Below are 23680 nucleotides of genomic sequence, written 5' to 3'. Positions count from 1 at the left end.
AGAACCAGTGCTTTCATTTGATGATACTGGATACTCTTAGAAATTATTTAAATTCTTGGCAGGAGGCAGAGAGAAGGGGGATAAACAGCATCTGTACTAGCTTCCTTTAGGTATGTGTCTTCCTGAGTCTTAATCAGATCACTTAAGTAATGATCCTCTGTGTCTCCACTGACTGTACAGTGTGTCTGACAATGAACGTCCAGATACATCTGTTATGGGCACTTTGCACTCGGCAATGCTGGCACTAGATGTGAGGGAGCAGAGTTGTCCTGCTTTAATCTTATGCTTGTTCTGATTTTGTTCAGAAGCCACTCCTCAGATACATGGCTCTGTAACATTATTATTACATTTCTTACATATACACTGCTTTGGCAAGAGGAAGCAACATGCTTTGAGGTGAGCAAAGTGACTGAAATAGTTCGGGCTGTTGTAGGAAGCATCTCTGGGCTGCAGGGGCACCTTGCAGCCTTCTCCAGGATTGTGCTGGGCAGTGGCTGAGGCTGCAGAGAGCCATGGGCTCTGCTCTAAGGTGGTGGGACCACTTGGTTGGTGTTTTCCTCTGGGATGTGCAGATATGAGAAGACTGCCTCATGCAATCCCTAAGGCTAGGGGCAATGGATAAAGTCCTAGACCTCGTTTGTCCCATCAGAGATGGAGGCTTATTGGAATGAAAGTAATCTGAGGATTGCTGTAGCTTTCTGGGGTTAGGGAAGGGTGGAAATGTGAGGCTTTTCTGTGGGGGAGAGGGTAATACTAGCATATGCAGCTGTGGTGGTGGTTAAGCAAGGAGAACGTGAGTGGCTGTGATTTAATGCTTTATTGTTTCTTGCATATGAAGTCACTGGAGAGTTGGTTTGCATCTGGGTAGAGTACAGAAGAAGGCTTCTTGCACAATACTTTGGCAAATAGCATTCCTTGGATCAAAATGGAGGATGTCATTGGCATGGCAATAATGCCTGGTGCTGAGTACTGCCTGGCCCCAGTGCTTGCTGTGCTTCTGGGGTCGGCTGGCGGGGCTGCTGGTGTCTGAGACAGAAGTGTTGGTCATCCACTGCATTTATTTTAGTTCTTTGCTGCATTGTAAAATGTGAAGGGCATTAAATTATTGGAGTGGATAACTTATTCATACCTGTCACCTTACATCTATTGAGTGCATGAGATTTAGAGTTCTTGTAATGCATCTCACTAAGGTCTAACATAAGAATCTGTCTGCAGGCTTGGCTTTGGGAACGTGGAGCTCCTCATTTCTCTTTTCAGACATTTCATCAAATTCTGTATTTAGAAGAAAAATGCAGTTCTGCTTTGCAGGTTATAGCATCGTAAAGAAGTTTAACATATTGATGTAGTCACTGTGTTCAAGGCTGTTTTCTCTTTTCCAGAGGTGTTGTTAAAGTCGACATAAATCTGCAGAAGGTGGATATCGACCAGTGCTCGAGTGAGGGGTGGTTCTCAGGAACACACAGGTGTCATCTCAACAACTCTGAGGTACGTTTGTAAGGAACTGAGCTACACTTCAATAAAATCTTTCCACCATGAATTATTTTTGTAGCAAAAATGCTATGTATTTTAAAGACTTTGAGTGTGGTTTATAAGCTGCAAAGATCTTTTCATGCAAGGTGCTATGGCTGAGTTTTAAAAATGCTTGCGTTTCAGGAATATAGATATTAAATAAAACAGAAGGTAAGTTATTATACAGAAATATTAGCTTATAGGGATAGCAAAATGATTTATGAAGTTCATCTGACTTGAACTATTATTTTACATTTCAAATGAAAATAGTCAATAGAAGTTTGACTGGCCGACCTTGTAAAGTACAGTAAAAGTAACTGAGATGCTGGTCGTGTTTATTCAAAGAAGCTTGGTCTTTTTGAAGAATAGAACAAGAATACCAGAATTGGATACCATAATTGTTCTTTAATAGAAATGTCAGTATTTTTACAGAGCTAATTAAATGTTTATGTTCGATTCCTTCCTGCTTCCCCTTTCTCTTGAGAGCCTGTGTCTGGCTCCCTCTGCCAATCTATCATATGATTGGCCAGACTGAATGATCTATGTATTCAATGAAACTTTACAACAAAATACATGCTATGACTTTATTTGGTTATTACATGTAATGTTGTTTTCAAAGGTGTCAATTTGCTATCTATGAAATACATGTACCTCATGTATTTCTGCATTCTCAGGAATCTTAATTAAAAAGCTGGAAGTCTTCTACCAGAAGCTAGGAGTTGTTTACCTAACTGGTCATAAAATGCTCGTTTATCAAAACCAAATCTGAATTTAGGAAAAGAGTTCTTTCTGAGGAATTCATCTGTTTACCTTATCTGAGCATGAAAAACTCAGAATTATTGTAAATATCCTTCTTACCTTTCAGTGGAATTCTTTTTTTTCTTAATCTATATATGAAATAAGAACCAAGTAGTCTTTACAGACTAAATTCAAATGAAGTTTTTTTGCTCTGTCAAATTTTGACTTCTAAATTCAAGAGAACACTTTTTCAATATCTCATATTTCTTCGTAGAAGAAAATGTAATTTCCTGTGATATCTTGGTAAACCTTGCTTTTTAATATATGCTACTTTCTTGGATGTAATTACATATTCTGACAAGTGCTCCTCCTTTTCCTAATGTCTAATGAGTAGAGACCTCAGCAGGGGTTTGGGATGGTAAGCTGTATTTTTTCCTGCAACTAAGAAGAAAATTTGGGATGGGGTGTGTGTGTGTGTGTGCGTGGCAGTTAGGGTTAAAGAAGAACATATAAGGAAAATGGAGATAATGGAGAAGGATCAATAGCCAGTTCTAATGCCCCTTTGAACTGGTTCAAAGCCTGTTTGCTGTAATGGGTTCTGAATCATGTTCTGTGTTCTTAAGCAAAACAGAATCTGAGTAAAAGCATACTGGAGTTAATTTCAAAATTACATTTCTCTTCAGAAGCTAAATCTTTAAGTGCATATCCTAAGAGAAGAATACAAAAAGCTCTTCCCTCTGAAATAATTGGTTGGGGAAGGAGGGGAAATGCATCTTCCTCTCATTGCACATAAGAAGTGGAGTATAATGTAGGAAACTGTGTGCAAAGGGAATTGTTCTAAAGATGACCTTCAGGATTATGAAAGGTTAGTGTCCAGATTGCTTCTATGATTTGAGATTATTGTACATTAGAAACTGATGTGGTTGGAATGGTCCACTGAGAGAGGGAAAGTCCCATCAACTTTAATCCAGGGCTGGGTTCTCTGAATTCTGAGCTTTGTTCTCCTGCTGAGAGCGTGGTGGATGTTTCCTAGCTGCCTTAGGAAACAATTTTTTAAACATAAAATGCAAAGTGTACATTACAGGCCAGTTCTTCATTCTTGGTTTTTGGACTGGTGTTACGAGGGATGTTTTGTTTTTCATACTGGAAAGATGCATTTTTTGCTTTGGTAACCTTACTGCAGTGCTGTAGTCCAAAAATGAGTTCCTGTGATGCAAAAAGGAAATGAAATGTGTTCTCAGGCAAAAGTTCTGTTTCTGCTCCTTCTGTGCAAGAAGTATGCATGTCTTTAGCTGCTCCACCAGACTTCACCAGTTTTACTACCTAGATCTTGTAACACTACTTAAACATCCAGCAGCTCCTAGATGTAGATACTTAAATGCAGATGTCTTAATTTCAGACTTGAATCCCACCTTTGTCTACCAAAGTAGAGATATGCAGTGTTACTCTTGAGAACAGGAACTCTTTAATGAGTGATGCTGTATAGGTGGAATGGGCTAATGCTCACAGCTTAAGGTGTTAATAACATGGATGAAGAAAAGAGTGCTACTGCATAAATGGCTTTTCAACTTATCTGTAGAACAGAAACCTCTTATCTGTTCTTGACTTTTATTAGAGCTAAATCAGCAAGAGTCTCAGGACTAACAGAAGGTAATACTAACATCCACCAAAATGTAGCTTGCAAGCAGGGAGTACTACTTACTATGTGTGAAGAGAAGGCCTAAGTGAGCCTGGAGACAGGGAGTTGCTAAGAACAGCCTGAGAAGAATCTTTCTTTTTTTCATCTGTGGTCACTACTTCAGTAGGGAGCTTCTTTATTCACAAATCTACACTGTGGAATAAGGGTATATCACACAATTGTGTGGTAGTGCTTTCCACCTAGCTTGACTTAAATACTAACAAAATGTTGTTCCTCATCTTTTATTTTGTCTGAGGAAAATACAGAAATGCCTGCTGGTGTCAGAATGATTTGTCCCCAGTTACAAAGTCAGTCTCAAGCAGAGTAAGGAAGGCAACAGAGATTTAAGTTGCTAGACCTTGCTGCTGCTTTTCCGTTTTGTTGAATGACTTGAGCATTCAGAGCTGCACTGTCTTTCCACAGACTTTTTGGTAAGCCTTTGCCTTAGCGTAATCGCCATTTGTTGCTGAAAGTGTTTACTGCACTGTCGGGGTACCTGTTCCATTTAATGTCAGTGTCATTAAATCTAAGGCAGAAAGCTCAGTTCTTCAGAGATACAAATCTGTTCTTCCCCGTTGAAAACCATAAACATACAGAGAAACATACAGGAAAAAATACGCAGGTAATTTGGGCTCTGTGGGGCTGCAGTGAATGAGGTGAGTAATATTTATAGGACTGGAAATAATCAAAATGTGTTGGGGAGAGTACAGAATGTTGCAGGTAAGTCTGAGATTAACGGGGTGAAAAAAGATAGCTTCCTGATAACAAATACAAAGTGATTTCATTGTACAAGCGAGGCTGGCTGTAGGGGTGAGAGAGCATGCATTTTTAGTGTTTGAAACATTTTAAATATTTTTTCTTTTAATATATTAGGTTATTTCCTCATAAATGCTGGCAGCAACTACTGGCGCTTTAAGTAATGACTTTAGAGTCCTTGTTGAGACACTGACAATAAAATCAAGGCAGGGATATGTCTGAAGAAATCAGCCAGCATAGCACATCGAGCTGGGCTGAACTCTCCCAGCCAGCAGCATCAGTCTGAAAACTGCAGTGGCTTCCTCACTGTTCACTGTCCTTAATGAGACTGCCAACAGCTTGCACTGTGAGGCAGGCTCAGCTGACATCCCTTTGGGTTTCAGCAGTATTCCACAAATGACAGCGTGCAAAAATATCTAGAGGAAATGAGAGAGGCAGAGTAAACAAAAAGGCTGTGTTGCTGTCTGTGCGTGTATGTCTGTGTTTGTAGGAAGATGCATGGGCCTACTCTGTGAGTATTTATTCTACACAAATGCACAACCAATTGAGAAAGGAAACACATGAACAGTATGGTTAGTTTTTTTTCCTCTTTAAGTAGTGTAAACACTGAGGCCCAATGCACCTTATTATAGTTAACATGGTATTACAGTCAACCAACTAAAAAGGATGGGGAAAGTAGGGGAGAAGAGCGTCTGATTAAAAGAGTAATGGGGACTGAGTTGGGAGAGGAAAAACAGTGCTTTCCATGTTTTCCAAACAGATGCTTTCTTGTCAAACAGATAAGGCTATTTAATACACCTACTCCATGGGAGGGGAGGCGTGATGGGAAGTTAGCATCCAGTCATAGCCTGGTGGGTTGTGTCCAGTGTCACTGTTTTTTCTTAGTATTTGCATGTACTTTCTGCTCTGTCCATTAGGAAAAAATGCAGTCAGAATGAGAACTTGAAAATAATGCTGTGTGTTGGTAATACAATCTTACAATGAGCAGAGTTTACAAAATACAGTTAATTTTTAGTATGCAAGTGATCATCCTTGGAACTACAGATTGCATTCAAGTTACGGCAAGTGATGTACCTAAATTAGGGCAGAGAACATAAGAACATAAACAAGATCTTTAGTGGTAGAATATAATTACTAAATCAAATCCTAGGCTGAAAGAAATATAAGATAGGAAGGTGAACAGTTCTATTTAATATGCAGATAAAGGAGAGAAAAAACCCACAGAAAACCCCAGCAGTTCTGGATCCAAAAGCAGGAGGGTTGTCTGTACTGTCCTACTGATGGCTGCTCACACAACTCAGAGTATCTGAAGAGCATGCTGTACACACAGGAGCATTTAAGATGCTGTCTTAAAAATAACTTCGCATTAGGTGTGTTCATGGGAAAGATCCATTCACACAGTATAGCAGTCCTAATCTGGTATTCTCCCAGCTAAGATTATGCTAAATAAGGTGGGCGTCTGTCAGAGCTTTCAGTGATAAACAAGGTGCTATGAAAACCAACTTCCAGTATAAAGAGCAGACAGGTTGCTTAGCTACGGCTATCATAGCCTTTTCAGGGAAAAAAAAAAATCTCTTAAATGATTCTGTTTACAGGAGTCAATCTCAATTTTCAGCATTTTCTTCTAAAGAAAGATTTTGTAACATTTGCTTTCATCTTAGTGCTAGCTTGAGCATTTAAATTCATCCACGTTGGTTCTATTTGCTATTGTTTTCCTTTTCCCCAGAGTTAGACAGTAGAAAAAACGTAGGTGACTGGTTGAGTGATGCTGTCTGACAAAGAAAAAATAGCATGGATGTATGTTTCCTGTTGCAGTGATAGGTGATCATAGATGGCATCGACTACTGGTAGTTTTTTCAGATCTATTGCAACATCTTTCAGATCTTTCTCTTCTGGATGTGACGTTATAATATTGGGCAGGGCTGACGAGCTGAACTGGTGATCCAATCCTTGCAAATGTGTTGTTCTTAGAAGTGAAAAGAAGTTGGCCTTGCTTGATTTGTAGAACCTTGACGTGCCTTCACTGAGGTCTGGGCAACACATGTTTGTCCCATTTCATGTGGATGTAGTATTTAAGTGACAAAAACAAAATTATGGAAAAAAAAAAAGATTACAGCTTCATTCTGGGGAAGGAGCAGTAGCTAGCATTTAGGATCCTTTAGCCTTTGTTCCTCTTGTTTTCACTGTGCATTTTTTGTCCTTAAAGTGAAATGACTGAACCTTGGGGGCACTGGAAATCACCACTAACAAAAAAACCAACAATCAAAACGCCAAACCCTATGGGAAGGTGCAGTTCTGTGAGATTGGATGGTTGAAGGTTATTGGGGATAGGAGTGTTCTCTGCTTCCCATAACCCCAAAATTACAGATATTAGCTCTGGTTTTGTAGTTGTGTGCTTCAGAGCACATCTACTCCAGTGGGGAAGAGGCTGTGTAACAGCAGAAGTAAGGTGGGGAAATAAGTTTTCCCTTTTTGTTTGGGAGGGGAAGAGATAATGGCCTAGACATCTAGTTAGCTGAGGTAGTATCCACAAAATATGCCTGGCAGGAGCAAAAAGCAACTTGCAGAGGGAGAGTGAGCGCAGAAAATGTCTCTTTCTTGGAGATAGACTGAGAAACTGACCTTCAGTTTCTTGTCCCAGCAAGTTCAAGTCTATCCAGAGCCACAGTAAACCTTACAGAAAGGAGCCTGGGGACCAGCTGGGCTACTCTCCTTTGGAAAGGTGGCTGTGAATTACCTTTCCCAGATGCAAAGTTGACAGCAGTTTTGTCAAATCTAGGCATAAACAAAGCAGAACTTCATTCAGGGGTTTCATTTGTTACCAGTACACTCAGAAGACTGTGCAATATCTGAAAAATATCTGAGTATTAAGCACAATTAGATAAATATGTGGTACTTAGGTATAAAGCATCTGGTCCCTCCTATGTGAAGTTTGATATGCCTGTCTTGGTAGACATGCAAGTACTCTCACTTCTTGTGAGATTATTACCCATCATTCTACAGCTTGGACATGGGCAAAATGTTCTTTAACTGATGGACATTCTGACTTAAATTGACATGTGATTTCCAGGTGTGCAGATTACTCTCTCCTGTTTGGTTTCTGCAGAAAGATGTTCCGAGTGAGTGAGCTGAGAGCCATGTTGTTCTCCAGCCAGTGTTTAGTGTGGGTCATCTTCAGAGGGGGATTCTGGGGTGCATGGCACTGCATCCGCTCCACACTTCAGATGCCTCCAGGATAAGTAAACATCCTGATATTTTCATAAACCTGTCTGAACAAGTTCACAGTGTACCTAATGAACTGTACTTCTTATACTGCTCTGGCCAAAAAAGAGTAAATGACACAGCTTCTTTATCAAATACACTACTGCTGCACTTCTTGTTGCAAAGGATGCCAACTATGCGTGAACCACGCAAGCCCTGTTCATTACTTGTGTACTCAGCTATTTTCTTAATCCATATACTGTAGAAGGCATTTTGGTTGTGAAAATACAGAAGTTCAGCTTATGCAAGTATTCTACAGTGAGTTATTTTTGTTGGGGAAGAAAAAAATAGACTTGAGGAAAGAATATGTAATGCTCTGACTAAACCAATGGAAAAAGATTGTCTGCCTTATCTTAAAGCTTTTATTAAATGTACCAACTGTTTCTCCTGCTTTTTTTATACTGCAAGTTACCTGCACAAGAGACAAGTTTAATTTAGCCTTGAGGAGAAAGTTCATTCCTTTTTTTCCTATAACAAATTAAAATTAGATTGAAAACATATTAAAGATCCCAAGATGAAAAACTAAAGAGAATAGCTGCTGAATCTTCATATTCAAAGCAATGTACTGAGCCATAGCAATAGCTTTAATGGAAGCTCATTTTGTTTTATTTTTGGAGCACAGTCTTATAGCTTTGGATATTGAAATACCATCACTTTTGTTTGGTGACTTCTGGTGGAAGGTAATTTTTTTTCCCCTCAGTGTGTTCCTGCAAAGAAAGAACTGTTGTTTTCTTTTTTTATTTGCCTATGCTTTTGCCCATGACATTTGTCCTTGACTGCATTTTCCAGTACTGCAAATTGACAGCTATCAGGTCATCCATTCACTGAGCAGGGGTTTTTCTCCTAGAAATTTTGCAGTCTTTACTAACCTACTTAATATTGTTTTTTTTCCTTTTGTTCCTCTTCATTGCTTTGCCATCCTATCTTATTTCAGATCATGAATATGTTAAGCACTGATCATAACAGAGCAATGCAGAGTATTTGATTTTAAATCTGTATTTTTAAAAATATTTCTTTTTTGTTCTGTCTAGTTTATAATCTATTACTATAATATCTTCATCTTATTAATGTTCATTCTTTGGAAGTGTTTTATTCTTCTTTCTACAGTAAGCAGTGAAAGAAAAAGCTTCTCAACATCTTAAGCATATAAATTGTTGAAGATAAAATATTTACTGTCTTTGATTCTTCCTTTACTTAGAAGAGATGGTGAGGGAAAAGTAGATATTACTGTAGAGACAAATGAGCCAATCTCTTATTTCTAATATTGCCTTGTTTTCTGCTTATAGCGGGGTTAGAATTCCTCTGCTGTAGAACTTTGTCTCTAGATTTACCACAGCTGTTATTCATAGGGAAATCAAATTCTATTTACTAACATGAAGTAGTACAGTTTGCTGAAGGGGTGCTACTCTGTCAGTGTATAGTAGCTGCCTTTTTTCTCCATCAATGCCATCTAATCACTCAATTTTTTCATCTCCAGATGTGATTGATGAGGAAAGTAATATTCAAGGAGTGATACAGCTGTGTTCTAATTTGGATGAAGTTCTGTAACTTTCATCTAAAACAGTTACGATCTTACTCTTACACTGGAAAATGAAGCTAACTAGATTGGTCTCAGAGCTTCTGGTCGACACCAAGATGGCCATAAGCTAGCAATGTGCACTTGTGGCAGATAGTCAACAACTACTCATCTGTGACAGGAACAGTGGTGTCAGCAGGTAGAGGGGGGTAGCCCTTCCTCTCAACATTGTTGAGACCTCATCTGGAGTGCTGGGTCCAGCTCTGCCCTCCCCCATGTAAGAGGGTACTGGGGAGAGTCCAGTAAGGGACCTTAGAGATGTGTAAGAGCTTGGAGTGTGTGTTGTGTGAAGATCAGAGGAGGTCTCATCCATGTGCACAAGTATCTGTTGGAAAGGTGGATGGAGCCATGCTCTTTGCAGTAGTATTCACTGACAGAGCAAGAAGGTTGAAACGCAAAGACTTCTGCATTTTGAGAAGATTTTGTTGTGTTCTGATGGAAGCCTCTTGGTGATGACAAGTTGTGCAAGTGTTTCGCACTAAACCATGTCCCTCAGTACAACATCAAAATGTTTCTTGAACACCTCTAGCAATAGTGACTCCACCACTTCCCTGCCAGCCCATTCCAGTGCCTGACCACTCTCTTGGAGAAGTATTTCCTAACATCCAACCTGAATCTCCTCTGGTGCAACTTGAGGCCATTCCCTCTTATCCTGTTGTATAGCTGTGTTTTTCAGCGTAGAAAAAACAGCTCGTCTATGCTAATGAAAGCAAGTCAAATAAGAAATGCTCCAGAACTTGTCTTATAATGCCCTGTGAAAGCTTACATGTTTATTAATGTACAAAATGTAGCACAAATTGGTTTTAAATATGTGATAAATTAATTTACACTGATGTTTATCATGTTCTCCAAAATCTGAACAGCATGTTAAACCCTACAGAATTTTAGAAAAACAAATTTCAGCACAGCTTGCTTGGTAAAGACTGTATTTTGAGAAATCACGTGTGTTTCTGGCTGAAATGAATTGTAGCGACTGTGTTTAAGTTGGTATTACACAAGTAGTGGCAGCTGTGGGCCAGGACCCTATTGTACATGCTATTACATGAACAGTTGCCTGTAGAGCTTAAACTCCTGAATTCATGTTGTTCCAGAGATGTTCAAAGTGAGTACCACATTATAGTACCTGAAGGAGGCATTTCTTGTCAGTTCAACTGCACTGAATTCTTCTGTGGATAGCTGAAAGGACACTCGCTTGAAATGAATGGCTGAATAAAATGCTTCAACTGTCTCAGTATGAATCTCTCAGAGTATTTATGATTAGAAACTCCAAGACCAATGTTATTCCTTGTGCTAGAGTGAACTTCAGTTCTGAGGTTTGGGTTTTCCTATAGGATAGGATTTCATAATGATGATTGCTTTCTAAGGGGCCACTATATTGCTAGAGTCTGTAATTACAGAAAGCAGTGTGAATGAAACATTATTTTTCCACTTAAAGAAGAATTATTTTTTACAGGTTTAATGCATATTTTGGCAGTGCTTCTCTTTCCAAAGGTGATCGAGGTGCCTGGAATACTATATCAGTGGATTATTCTAGCTTCCTATTATTGCTCAATGAAAAGGATACTGTTAAGTCATTTTTGTTATCAGTGTACCTTAAAAATATTTTTTGTTGGCTACATGATTATAAGGAGCCTTGTTTTGCATCTTTCTGTTGTGTTGCACCATGTTTTAGAGCATGCCCCCTATTTTTATGTATTTTTGTTATGCTGTGAGATGGTGGGAGTGTTGGGACTTGGAATAGTTCATTCGCTGACTTTGAAATCAACTCCTCACTGCATTTTCCATAGCTCCTGAGTTAATTCCATAAGTGTGTGAATATAAAACATTGCACAATAAATGAGTTCCACAGATGAATGAAATAAAGAGAAGTGAGGGTGCATGTGAAGCACCATGCATGTCAGTGGGATGCTGTGGCCACAGGCAGTTCCCCTTAATCTAGAGCTACAAGCCTCAGCTTCCCAGTGAAGTAAGTGATGGAAGAAGAGAACTTGAAAAGACTAAGTTTATACCACAGCTGAATAGATACCATAGCAAGAATAACAAGACATAATGCTGTTAATTTTTTACAGTGATACAAACTACCTTGTCTGTTGCAAATACCTGAGATTGTCTTCCCTTATGCTCTTATTTCATTCCTTTTCGTGCCCTTAAAAGTCACAAACTTCCACAAGAGCAGTCTTTGAGATTTTTTCCTATAATTCTGGGGTTGCATGTGCATGTTTATAGAGCCATGGAGCCTCTGAATTAATAACTATGATTTTGTAATAATAGCTTTATGTTAGAAGTGATTATTTCAGTTTGCAACATAGAGACAGTTCTCATTAACAGGATTTTAATCCTTGTTTAATCCTGAAGAACAGGGATGATAATCTGTGATTTCTATGAGGATGGGTAAAGCTGCTGACCTGTTGCACTGAACCTCAGAGCTGTGCAGTGCCTTGTTCTGTGGCAGAGCTCAGGGTAGTTGGTGTTTTTGGGGGGGAGCATCCTCTAGTGAGGCGTACAATCAACAAATATACAGAATGGTGTGGTTAGGTTAGTGTTTTATAGATCATATAGCTAGAAAGATGATCACAGTGGAAAGGGATAATAGAAAATGAAAATGCTCACCTGTATTGTAGGCTTGCAGAAAAACTCTAAGAGGAGCAATCTCCAGACAGAGATCCTTCCTCACTTGCAGTCAGCCCTTAAATGGGGTCTAGGAGAGGTGCAGCCAGGCTCTACCCCTTCTGATCACACAGCTGAATTGCCTTCACCTGTGCTCTGTTGCTGACCCAGTGCTCGCCTCAGGTGATCAATCAGAGGTTCAGGCCGCGATTCAACAGTTCCCATACATGAGGCATTTTAGACCTGGGAGGGAGAATGAAAGCAAATAGGAAATGCTTTTCTCCCTTGCAACAGCAGCTACTCAACTCACCATTCAGTGGGTCAATCTCCCGTTATCACCTTTTCAGATACTATTGATTGTGTTCCTTTTAACCATCAGTGCAAGAAACTTCCCTCAGTAAGTGTAGCTCTGTGGATATGACCCAAGTAGTTGAGGTCAGATCAGTTTCTGGAAGATACTCAGTCTTTTTTCTGGGACCTCTGTGCAGTTCAAAGTAAGTCTTTCCAGCTTCCTATTTTGGAAAGGAGGAATATTTTATTTTCTGAGATAAAATCATCACTTACTAGTGGTGTTTCCTCTAACTTTAGAAACTGTATGTTCTTAAAAGCTTTGCATTGATAGCCACCACTGTAGTGTTGTTTTAAAGTGTTTTTTCATTGGAAATTTGACTGGAGGTGAAATCATGACTGCCCAGTACATGGTACAGTGGGACCCTGGAGCCATATGGTCATCTTGGATGTTACTGATTATTTTTGCCTCTTGACCTAATTATAATATTGCTTCAGTCAGACCCTCTACCTTCATTACCTGTTTGCCCCTGCTTGTAAATCACACACCAACTTCCCCTTTTGAAAAAAAACAATTGTATGAATTTGTACTCAGGTCTGCAGTCTTAATTTAAATGGGAGTCACTGTTTGGCCTGGTGTTCTAGGTTGTGCTCTTGCACTTGGGAAGCACGCAGGTACAGACAGATAAAGCTATCTGTGTGCCGCTCCGTGCCTTACCTCTGGCTTTGCTTTACTCCTCTCTGGGAGGAAATACTTCAGTTTCACTCAGGTTTTCCCTCTAGCTATACCAGATCCCTCTGATCTCTTCTAGGGCCCCTTCCTGTTAGTTTTGTTTTTCTTGCTTTTTAGCACCTCTAGTAAATAAATGGGGCAGTTGTGCAGATGTTTCAGTGTTGGGGCAGAAAGGCCCACGAGGCAGCTACACATTATTTTGCCCTTATGGTCATGAGTGCAGATGCACTGTAGAGTGGTGATAACTGCACTGCCAAGCAGGAAAACTAAATCCAAATGCAGTCCCATCTGCCTGCTCTGTGGCTTACAGAGGCAGAACCTTTCTGGAAGATCTGTGCTAGTCCTTCCAGTACTCCTGGGCTCACGACAGGTGTTTCATTTGAGGCATTGTGGTCTGTGCTGTATAGTTGGCCAGACTGTATTATCTAACATTCCCCTTTGGTTTGAAAATACATCTTATAAAGTCACAGAAGTGCTGAATCATTTAATTGTGTGTACCTTTGATCCTGTTACTATTTCAATTGCTGGAGTTTTTGAAGTACAGTAAATTGTCTCCTCCTCTTTGATGTCTTTTGTAAACTAAATTAGCTGAGTCTTTCAAACCTTGACAATTATACAACAGTGCAGTGTGATTTTCTAGACTAACCCTATTAGTAGCAAACTTTCTGCTTCAGTTTCAGTCAGTTGCATTTGTGAAGTTTTTAGCAATAACATCTTGACTGATGCACATGAAAAAGAAAAACAACTTTTTATGAGTGATGTGAATCTCCTGTGAGAGGTACGTATGCAGAAATAGCAGCACCTGGCTTGCCGCAGCAGCAGATTGTGTCTATTTTGAACCAGTTCTGCTCGCATCTGTAAAGACTGTTCTTAACACAGCAGAACAAAAACAGAGGTATAGTACACTTCTTTTTTTCTTTATGCATATTTATCAGACTTGTTACCTCAGTGGACAGTTAGACAGTTAACAGCCTAATTCCTATTGAGCTGGGCTCTATAGTGAAAATCAGACAAAGATTTCCAGTGGGGTCTCCGGACAATTTAATTTTCTGTATGCCTTTTGAAATATTCCTGCTACAGCTTGATTCCAGAATCAATCTTGTGTGTATTTGCTACATCCCATCTTGTGGAGAGAGATTAGTGAACAATTTGTAGCCCTGCGGAAGTCTGCAAGCATGGCGGGGAGAAGCGCTGTGTGGGTCACATTTCTCTCTCTCTGAAAATAGTCTGTGAGAAGGAAAACAACAATGAGATTTTGGATGCTTGCCTGAGACTGTTTGGCTTTTTCAGAGGAAAAGCTACAGACGTGAACCAAGTGACTCTTTTGGAATAGCTGCCAGAAGCGTGGAGCCTCGATAATAACATCCTTAGACAATCTTTATGCAGGAGAAAACGGGTTTTTAGAAAAACAGGCTGAAACAAGCAACTTACGGTTTGCAGATTCAACCCAAAACATGGCAGGTGGAAAAAGTAAGGGTAAGGGAGAAGTCTGGGTTCAGATCGGCTGTCTTTTATTTCCTTTTCCCTCTAGTTGTATGAAGTAAGTTCAACCCTAAACCAATGCTGACGCAGATCTTAGAAGACTGAACGCAAGAATCTGTGTGACCAAAACTCAAAGATGACATGCTGGAGGGATGGTGCTTTGTCAAAACGTTTGAAGCTATTTCCAACATAGTCCCAAATGAATATTTTTCAATGCTCCCTTAAAATGGGATTGCTTTTATTGCCTTTTCTCACAAAGAATTGTAGTGTTTTTTCTTGTTTCTGTCAAAATGTCATTAACTGATATTTCAGATCTAATAGTCTAAAATTTTGAAGCAGCCCACAATCTGATCTACACAGTAGTGGCCCCTGCAGTAGCTTCTTCAGTAGAGATGGCAATGTGGATATGTTCTGCAGTTTCGTACCATATACCAGAATTGCTCTAGTTCTTTTGAAGGCAACTTCAAAAAGAAAAAAAAAATTGTACTTGGAAAAATGTATGATGAGTTGGTCCTACGTAGTAGATAGAAGGAATGCAGACATGTTTTTACCATGTTTTCAAAGTAAGTCACACTTGAAGACTTTGCAATCAAGTAGGCTGTATTCAAGTCAAGGGAAAGGGAGAGGATGATGGTGAAAACATGCCATGTTGGGAAAAGCACATGGTACCCCAGTGATTTTTTTTTTTAATGTTTTGTAATGAATCAGATTATCAGTAACAAATTGGTAGGGTAGTGATTAGTAATTAACAGTGATGGGATGGGATTAGACCTGGCTGGGCAATTTTGTTTTATCTGTTTCCCCTTGTTTGTTAGGCAGTCATGGGTGCTGGTAGGAAGCTTGAAATGGACTCTTTATGGCTTACAAAGAAAATACTTAAAAATAACAATTGTTGAACTACTTTGTCAACCTCTGTCTTTGAAAGTCACACTGTTAAGTTAGTTGTGTGAGGACAGCAGTTATAAAAATGGGTTGTATTTGTCTCCATACACTTATGACTGACATGAAAGAAGTATTTATGCCCTATTTTTCAGTACACCTAAGTGAATTCTTACAGAAAAGCCATGAGCTATTGACCACACTGTTGCTTCATAAAACACAGTTAGTTCAGTCTTTTAGGTCATAATAATAAGATCCTAGTTTAGTTATTTTTTTCCTCTTAGAATTTTAAAATTACAACAATATCAGATTGATTAAAAAAAAAAATGCTCTCAGGCATGAGAAGTAATGAAGGAAAGAGATCAGCAGGACTCTGAGCGTATAAAAAAAATAAGTGTAATGAAAGATAAATAACAGAAGCTTATTACTTGAGGATGTAATTATCTGTGAGAGCATGGTGAGGATATTAACTAAATAAATCAGATGGTGGAAAAAGACATTTTATTAAATACCAAATAAGTAAATACAGAGAAATTGAGGACTACTAATTGAATTGATTTTATTCAGGGTAAGTGAACCATTTTTAGTCAGTGGAATGCTATCTAGGAAGCAGTTGTAACATCAGTTAGAACTAACTAATATTTTAGACATTAAATTTATATTTATATAAAATCGCTTTTTACAGAAAAATCCCTGGTTTTAATGGTAGTTATAGATTATCCAGAAATAAAGTAATGCCAAAGTTGCTCTTTTATGAGATGTTTTTTACCCGGTAAGAGATAATATAGCAGTAGTTACTGAAGTGTTGTGTTGTTATTATTGCTTTTCTCTTTTTCCTGGAAAAGAGAACTCTGGTATTTTCTAGTTACATAGATACCATCTGAAATGCTCCATCTGAGGCACAACTCAACCTTTGGATTCAGGAAGGTAATGATTGAGGCTTTGAAAATATTTAGAAGCTTCCAGAACTTTCTTAAATGCTTACTTGGGGAGAAATTACTGTATTGAAAAGTTGACAGGAATAAGAATTGCTTATGGATAAGAGGATCCAAAATCCATTAAAGTAACCTATCTGAAGTGCCTTTGTTCTTTACTGTACCATGCAAATTCTCTTTTCTTACCACCAGAGAGGAAATGGAAATCTGCTTGCCACCTTCTGCTCGAGTCCTTGAGCTTCTCCTGTAGCTTCCCAATGCAAGTGGCAAGATCTGCAGTGCTCTCCTCCAGATGTCCCTGCAGCTGCTAGAAGTTTGTTAGTAATATAGGCTGGTTTAGCAATAGAGATCAATACATATGAATTTAAGCACCAATGTATTACTTTATCAGAAGGAATCGATGTGTGCTAGTTCCACGAAATTTTCCAGTTTACCTTTGCTTGCAATGTGAAGGCCTAGCAGTCTTATTTTGGACAATCACATCCTTGCTTCCCTCATGCCCCTACAGCCCACTTCTTATCTATGTGTTATGTACTGGGAGCTTTGTATCCACCAGATGCAAGGACTTTTCCTGGGTCATGGCATAACAAGCAGTGGAAACTTGGGAAGTTGGGTAAGGATGACTGAAAGTCAGCCAGGGGACACTGTGAAGAAGCTGAAGGTGGAATGAAAGGGATGAAGTATAGGGTCTTAAGAGGACCACATCACTCATGCTCAAAGAACACAACATATATTAATGAATCCTTGGAAAAAGAATGAACATATTTACCGTTTCTAGAAATGTGTTGGATGTGTATGTCTTAACTGTATAAATGTAGCACCTGAACTCAGAGGGAGCATGCTTGGCTGCCCGAGTTGCCCTGTATGTGTCATAAATTAAAAGATTGCCTGCTTTCTAACACCACATTGGAGTTAGAGTTTTCTTCCCAGACTTTCCAATGGCCTTCTGTAGAATCCTTTGGCCTCCAGTAGGACATGAGTAGCTGAGGGCTTTCTGGAAGCAGGTGGGAAAACCATTACTTCTTACTTTTGCTCTGCCTGAGAAGGCGAAGTAGATCAAATAACACTATTATGCAAACAAGTGAGGGATACATTATTCATCTGTGTTGCTCCCAGCTCATGCATATTGTATATGATCTGTTTCCTTCCATTTAATGAAGGAAGAAAAAAAAAAAAAGCTTGATCCTGCATCCAGTAGTTTTTGTTGTTGTTTTCTTTGCCTTTTTCAATAACAATGTTCTTGCCAGTGCTGGTTTGTGAGAAAGGCAGGTCAGGGTGCCCAGTTTACCCAAAATGAAAAGGCTGGACCTAGTTCTAAAACTGGAAACTGCAGAAGCGTACGTCATACTTGAGAATTATTTTTCTGTTGGTAAGTGGTTTTGCTTTTACCTAATTGTGTGCCTGGATGGGAAGACAAGTATTCTTACTCGAGAAGTGGGTGTTACAGGAGAGTCCAACTGAAATGTTGCGTGGAAGGGAGTGTATCTTGGTGCTTGTTTCATGCCTTACCCTAGTAGGAGCAATGTAATGCTTAAGATTATTAAAGGTTAACACCGGCAGGTTAATAAAGGGTTACATTATTTTTTTTGCTTATGCTTATTTTACCTCTGTTGTATAGAGCTGAAGGAACTGTTTCTGAGTGCAGACTGTCAGATCATCACTGAGCCTTGCATTTGTGAGCATTTCTGACCTGAGGCATTGCTCTAGTAACTGTCACATGTAAGGTTTACTTTCCACAGAAGTCTCAAAATATGACTCAGGGTTTTCTCCCTTTTCTGTTTCATATTTGCAGCTACTGCCTAACTTCTCTATTTGTTATTTTTAACAGATGTTTTTACTTAACTTCTAGCTGTACAAACTCAGCTTGTGATCTCAAAATTAATGTTCTTGCTTCATTTTACAAGACAAAATTGGGCCCATGTTAGTGTGGGTTAAACCTGACTGTATTTGTATTTCGTATAGATAGAAATAACTGAATTCAGAAAGAAGAATGTAATTCATGTACCCAGTTGAAACTAAGTTACTTGGTCTTTCAAGGTACTCAAGGAGTACCTTTTTCCAAAGTTTTGTGTGTTGCTGCTAAAGTTAGAGGAGAAAAAATCTGTGGCTAAGTAAGTGCCATCCTGAATTTGTCCAGTTAATTGAACACAAGAGAGCTCTCCAATCTGGGAAACAGAAAGCAAGCCACTTTTATCTGAAGACTGATAAAGGCATACAGGAATGCCAAGACCACTTATGTTACCTAGTGAGTTTGATAAGAGTCTCCGGACAAAGAAAACAGTATGCATATGGGGTTCATTACATGATGGGGAAGGATAACAGAGGTTTGGGAAAATCAAACAGATGGGTTGAGCCCTATGGATCTCATTTGTTATCTACTGAGAATGTCTTCATTCTCTCTTCTCTTATGAAAATGGTAATTTCCCTACTGAGTAAAATTCATCTTTTTTTTTTTTCCTTGTCAGTGTTGCCACAGCAGTAGAACTGATTATTAGTTTTAATAGACCAGACAGAAATACTAGAATTCTCTTGTTGATGAAAATCATTGTATAGGTCCGTAAGAGTGCTAAGGAGAAATGAGGAATTTCTTTTTCCCCTATGTGTCTTATAGTAGAAAGAGAAAATGATGTGCAAATTTTTATCAGAACTCTATTGTTAGAGACACGATGAATGCAAGTTTAATGAAACAGGACCATTCCCATTGCATTCTCTAAAAAAGGTGCTCATTACCCCACTCTGCTTCTGGATATAGTAAGGCAATGTTGGGGAAAAAAGTGCTATCTGATGTAAGAGCTAAGTGCTATTTGATGTAGGAATCCTCATTTCTTTGTCACTTACTCTAAGGTGTATTTTAAAACAAGCATATTTATTCAGTGAGAAATTATTAGAAGCTATTTTCAATTTTTTTTCTCCTTCCACCTTTAATCTCTATCTCAGCAGTCTCCAGTTTTTTGTTTTTTTTTAAAAATATACAAGCATTTCAGTGTGGACAGTCCTTTTGGCAAGGTATGGTGTTGGCTGGTTCCAGGAGAATCCCAGCTCAAAAGGGAAGGAGTGTTTACTGGGTAGTTAGCACAGATAAGAGCCATCACCCTCTCTGCATTCACAGCTTGTTCTGATTACAATCAATTGGCTTCCCAATGAATAAGGAAACTTTCTTTCATTAAAGCTTCAGAAGATTAAACAAGGTTGCATAGTTTTAAGCATGTTTTTTTGGCGTTTAAAATCTTTTTTTAATGAATAGTGATGCTAAATAATTTTTATTTCTTAAGAAAGTTATTATAGGTGTTAACTTACTACAAAATAATCCAAGCTACAATAAATATTAAAAGCAAAGTCATGGTTTTAGCTTAAATGAAAAATCATAAGGAATTTTGTCATCCCTTTTGGCACAAAGAACAGCCATACTCTGTCAGTCTACTGTTACTTTTATTTCAGATTGTTTTTTCTCTTGCTTTTAGGAAAGTCTTCATGATGGTGTCCACTGTATTAGCATTGTAATAGACTACAGTTAGTCTTTTTCACAGTGCTCTGCCTTTGCAGAATGCCAAGACTGTATTTCAAGGTGAAAAAAAAAACCAAGAACAACAATTAAAGGCAACAGCTGCATGGCTAACTGTAGAATGAAAAATCATGCAGCAGAAGCAGGCATTATGGACTCAACAAGAGTCCTTCCAGTTTTACCTTATTGCTTAAAGGGAGTACCCCCTAATTTGTTGTTGCTTTTATGAAACAGTTCTGTAAAGTAGTTTCCTAAGCAGGGAGATCAGAAGATGAGGCCCTTGTGCAGCACAGATATAGAGGTATCTATTAACTCCTACACTGAAATTGGTAGACCACAAGACCATGACTTAGAGAGGGAGATCCCTTCTTGTTTTTATTTTTCAAATGCTAAATAATCTGTTTGGCCCCATGATAATTGGTCTTGTGAAAATATATCTCTTATTCCATCTTTGTACTTTTCTAGCTTTAGTTTGCTTTTTCATCGTAAATATCATACGCTGATTCATAGATATCATGTAAATTTAGTCTTTGTCACGCCATACATCTAATAATCTCCTTTGCTGTTGATTAACTTCTTCTGTGGAAGGTATTTAGGTGGCAATCAAATAAAATTTGCATTCTTTATGAAAATGTTTTTCATTCTGAATGAGTCAATCTTCTTTTCTTTTTCTTTTTTTAATCATGAAGAAATCTTCCTGTAAAGCACACTTGCTGGAATTTAGCTCATTTTTATGGAATTTTTTTCTCTTGAATTTACTCTAGGGTAGCAGTGTTTCTTCATTAAGTGTATATGCCAGAAACAAACACACATCCCAGGATGTGCTTCATCACTGTTGAATTCAAAGGTGATGCAATCTCTCTGCCTCAACATGCAATATTTTTCCTGATCTTGAATTCAAAGGTTATCGTTCCTGTTAGCCTTTCAGATGACCAGTATGTCTAGGCTTGCAGGAAGAACAAAGGTATACTTCTAACTGGAACAAAACTTTTGAAAAAAATGGTTGATGTCTTTATCAAAAATGTAAACTGAATGTGGCCCATGGTGAAGTAGGAAGTATTTTTAGTAAATTTTGTATGCATTGGTATTTTTACTTAGCTTTTCTGTTGCTGTGAAATGTGAAATATATGCAAGTGGTGTATTTCTGTCTGTCACTGGTATGAAAGCAAAATGAATTGGAGATTTGAAGTGAATTCTACTTGCAGATTTCTGATGCTTCAGTATTTTCATAGGATACTTTCCTAATGGAGTTTTTTGAACTAACCATGATCTTTTACATTGGTCTATCATTGATAGGTTTGCTACATCAGAACTTAAAAACATGCCACTGACAATAGCAGTTGGCGTAATAACCTAATGGCTTTAAGGTAGAACACCCTTTAAAGGCAACATTCAACAACTACAGCAAAACCTGGTGTCAGTTTTCATTATAAAGTTCTAAATATATTTACTTCAGTTTGAACTGGATTGTAACTTTTGGTGTGTTAATCAGAATCATTGTGCCAGGGCTTAATGTCAATTGTATTGATGTGAGTCTTGAGGAAATTAATTGAAAACAGTGGAATTGCCCTGATACACTGAAATCAGAAATGTTGTTAAGTAGCTTTGTCAACTGAGGCTTGGAGGAACTTTTGTCTTTTCATAATTCCAGATGAAAAGTTTCATTTCTGTCTGCAGCGTGCTTGTAGTTTCTCATTCAATTTCAGCAGTGTTTGTAAGTATTTGTTCTTAGCTGAATTTCTTAACGTGATCTAGGCTGATTGCAGGCTGTTCCAAAAGTTTGATAGTTTAGCTGGCAAAAATAATAAACTGACTTCCCTTATGAGGTTGTGTAACTCCAGCTTTTAATAATTGGAGCTAGTCAGGCTATTTTGTTGGATTAAAAGGCAACCAGTACTGGAAGTCCGTCTGGCAGGGGAGTATCTTTGCATATTTCCTGACCTTTAATTAACTCTGCTAGCTGTTTTTGACTTTTTGCTTTTATTTGTTCATATCTTTTCTGAAATTTCGACACTAAGGCTAGAAACTGTGTTTCTGTTGTGGCTTCAGGAATGTCCTAATAAGGTGTAAGTATTGTCTCATCTTTCTTGCAAAGCCAGAAAGTGCCTCTGCTTTTCTTTCAAAGTGAATGTTGTTTTACCTTTATTTCTTATACTTTTGGTCTTTGTTGGCAGCAACTGGTTTCATTGAAATCAAGCATCTTCCACATACTGTCTGAGTTGTCTGCCTAAGCCTGTTTTTAGCTTAGGTTTGAGAAGACTCAATCTTACCCAGCCTCTATATTTTTTGTTAAGAGTTGATGCTTTTTGTTATCAAGATCTGAAGCATTTTGTGCCAATATTTTGGGTAAAATTCTGTTTTTATTTCTTAAGAAAGTTATTATAGGTGTTAACTTACAATAAAATAATCCAATCTACAGTAAATACTAAAAGCAAAGTTGTTTGTTGTCATATAAGTTGTTTTTTTCATATAAGTGAGAAATTTTTGCACAAGGTCGCAAGGGGGTAGCCTGTTGGATGTGCACTGTAAGCTCTTTCCTCTGTGGTGTCAGCATTTGGTGACCAGCACATGCAGCTGGGGTGCAGATGAAGCTCAGTGTTGTAGGAGCTACACATCATGTCTAGACTTCTCCAGTTGTGGTAGTGCTAAGAACAGAGCATTCTGACATCCTAATAGGAACAGTCAGTGTGTTTTTTGTCCTGATGTCTTCTCAGGGCCTGAGATGCTCTGATGCTTTCAGCCCTCACTCCAGCTGCAGCTGTAGGAATTTGATTTGAGTCTTGGCTGTGAAGTGTGATCGCTGCATTGAGTTATGGAGCCTGGCAGAGGGCAGGTCCCTGCTGCACACTCTGGGTGGCCATACAGCATGTAAATAAAAACATTTACAAAAAATCCCAAACAGAAAAAAATGATCTATTTTAAGACAGAAGAAATATCTGTATATATTCCTACTGAAAATTCCTGAGGTTATTCATTGAAGGCTTCAGTTGCCTCTAAAAACTAGCCTTTACTACTTGGTATATTTTTTTAATAAAACCGATTATCACATGTTCTGTGTCCTCTTTTTAGTTAGAGAATTTAATTTTTGATTACCTACATATTAGTAAGGCACAGCCAAATGAACGGCCAATTAAGGAGATGAGTATCACAGCCAGGCTGAGCTGTTTCTCCTGTCTGCTCCACAGCCTGCCTCACAGCCCTTTGCTTCTGTGTTTAGGTTTGCCTGCCAGGCACTGCTGGGCAGCGTCTCTGTTTTTCTGTAGTCTTCATTTTCAAGCATGGAGATCAGAGTAACAGGTTACAGCTCCCATCTGCTTGAACCGTTCATGATCAGCAGTGGGAACAATTCACAGGGTTAGGAACACGTATATTCCAGTCAACCTTTCAAGTATCTTAACCCAATACTCTCCAAAATAGAGTAGTTGAATCTCTGTTGTGCTGATGCTGACCAGTTTCTGTTGACCTCCAGCTTCTGCTCTGAGAACTTAAACGCAAAGTAAAATGGTCCTCTCACTTCTCTGAGATTATAATTACGTATTAGCAGAGAGTTGTCTTGGTGGCTCAAAATAAATCCTATAATAAACTTGAAGCAAAGACTGCATACAGTTAGGACTGTTCTTTTTGTTGGTGTGGGGCTATTGGCCTGGGAGAAGTCTATCTTCTTTCATTAGCACCAAAAAAAAAAAAAAAAAAGCAACAGAAAAAAACAACAATTATGTGGTGTTCAAAAGCGTTA

General features: G+C 38.6%; 1 protein-coding gene across 2 annotated transcripts in view; it reads left to right on the top strand.

Annotated features, from left to right (window-relative positions):
• Positions 1–23680, top strand: part of GPR158 (G protein-coupled receptor 158) — a 184468-nt gene that overhangs the window by 11825 nt on the left and 148963 nt on the right. For both annotated transcript variants that reach the window (XM_040673575.2, NM_001257299.2), the window contains exon 2: positions 1380–1485. In XM_040673575.2, coding sequence (XP_040529509.1) covers positions 1380–1485 — 106 coding nt within the window. The remainder of the gene's footprint in view (positions 1–1379; positions 1486–23680) is intronic.

This window comes from Gallus gallus, chromosome 2, assembly GCF_016699485.2.
Source record: "Gallus gallus isolate bGalGal1 chromosome 2, bGalGal1.mat.broiler.GRCg7b, whole genome shotgun sequence".
In the NCBI taxonomy this organism is placed as follows: Eukaryota; Metazoa; Chordata; class Aves; order Galliformes; family Phasianidae; genus Gallus; species Gallus gallus.
This window is presented reverse-complemented; position numbering and strand designations above follow the sequence as displayed.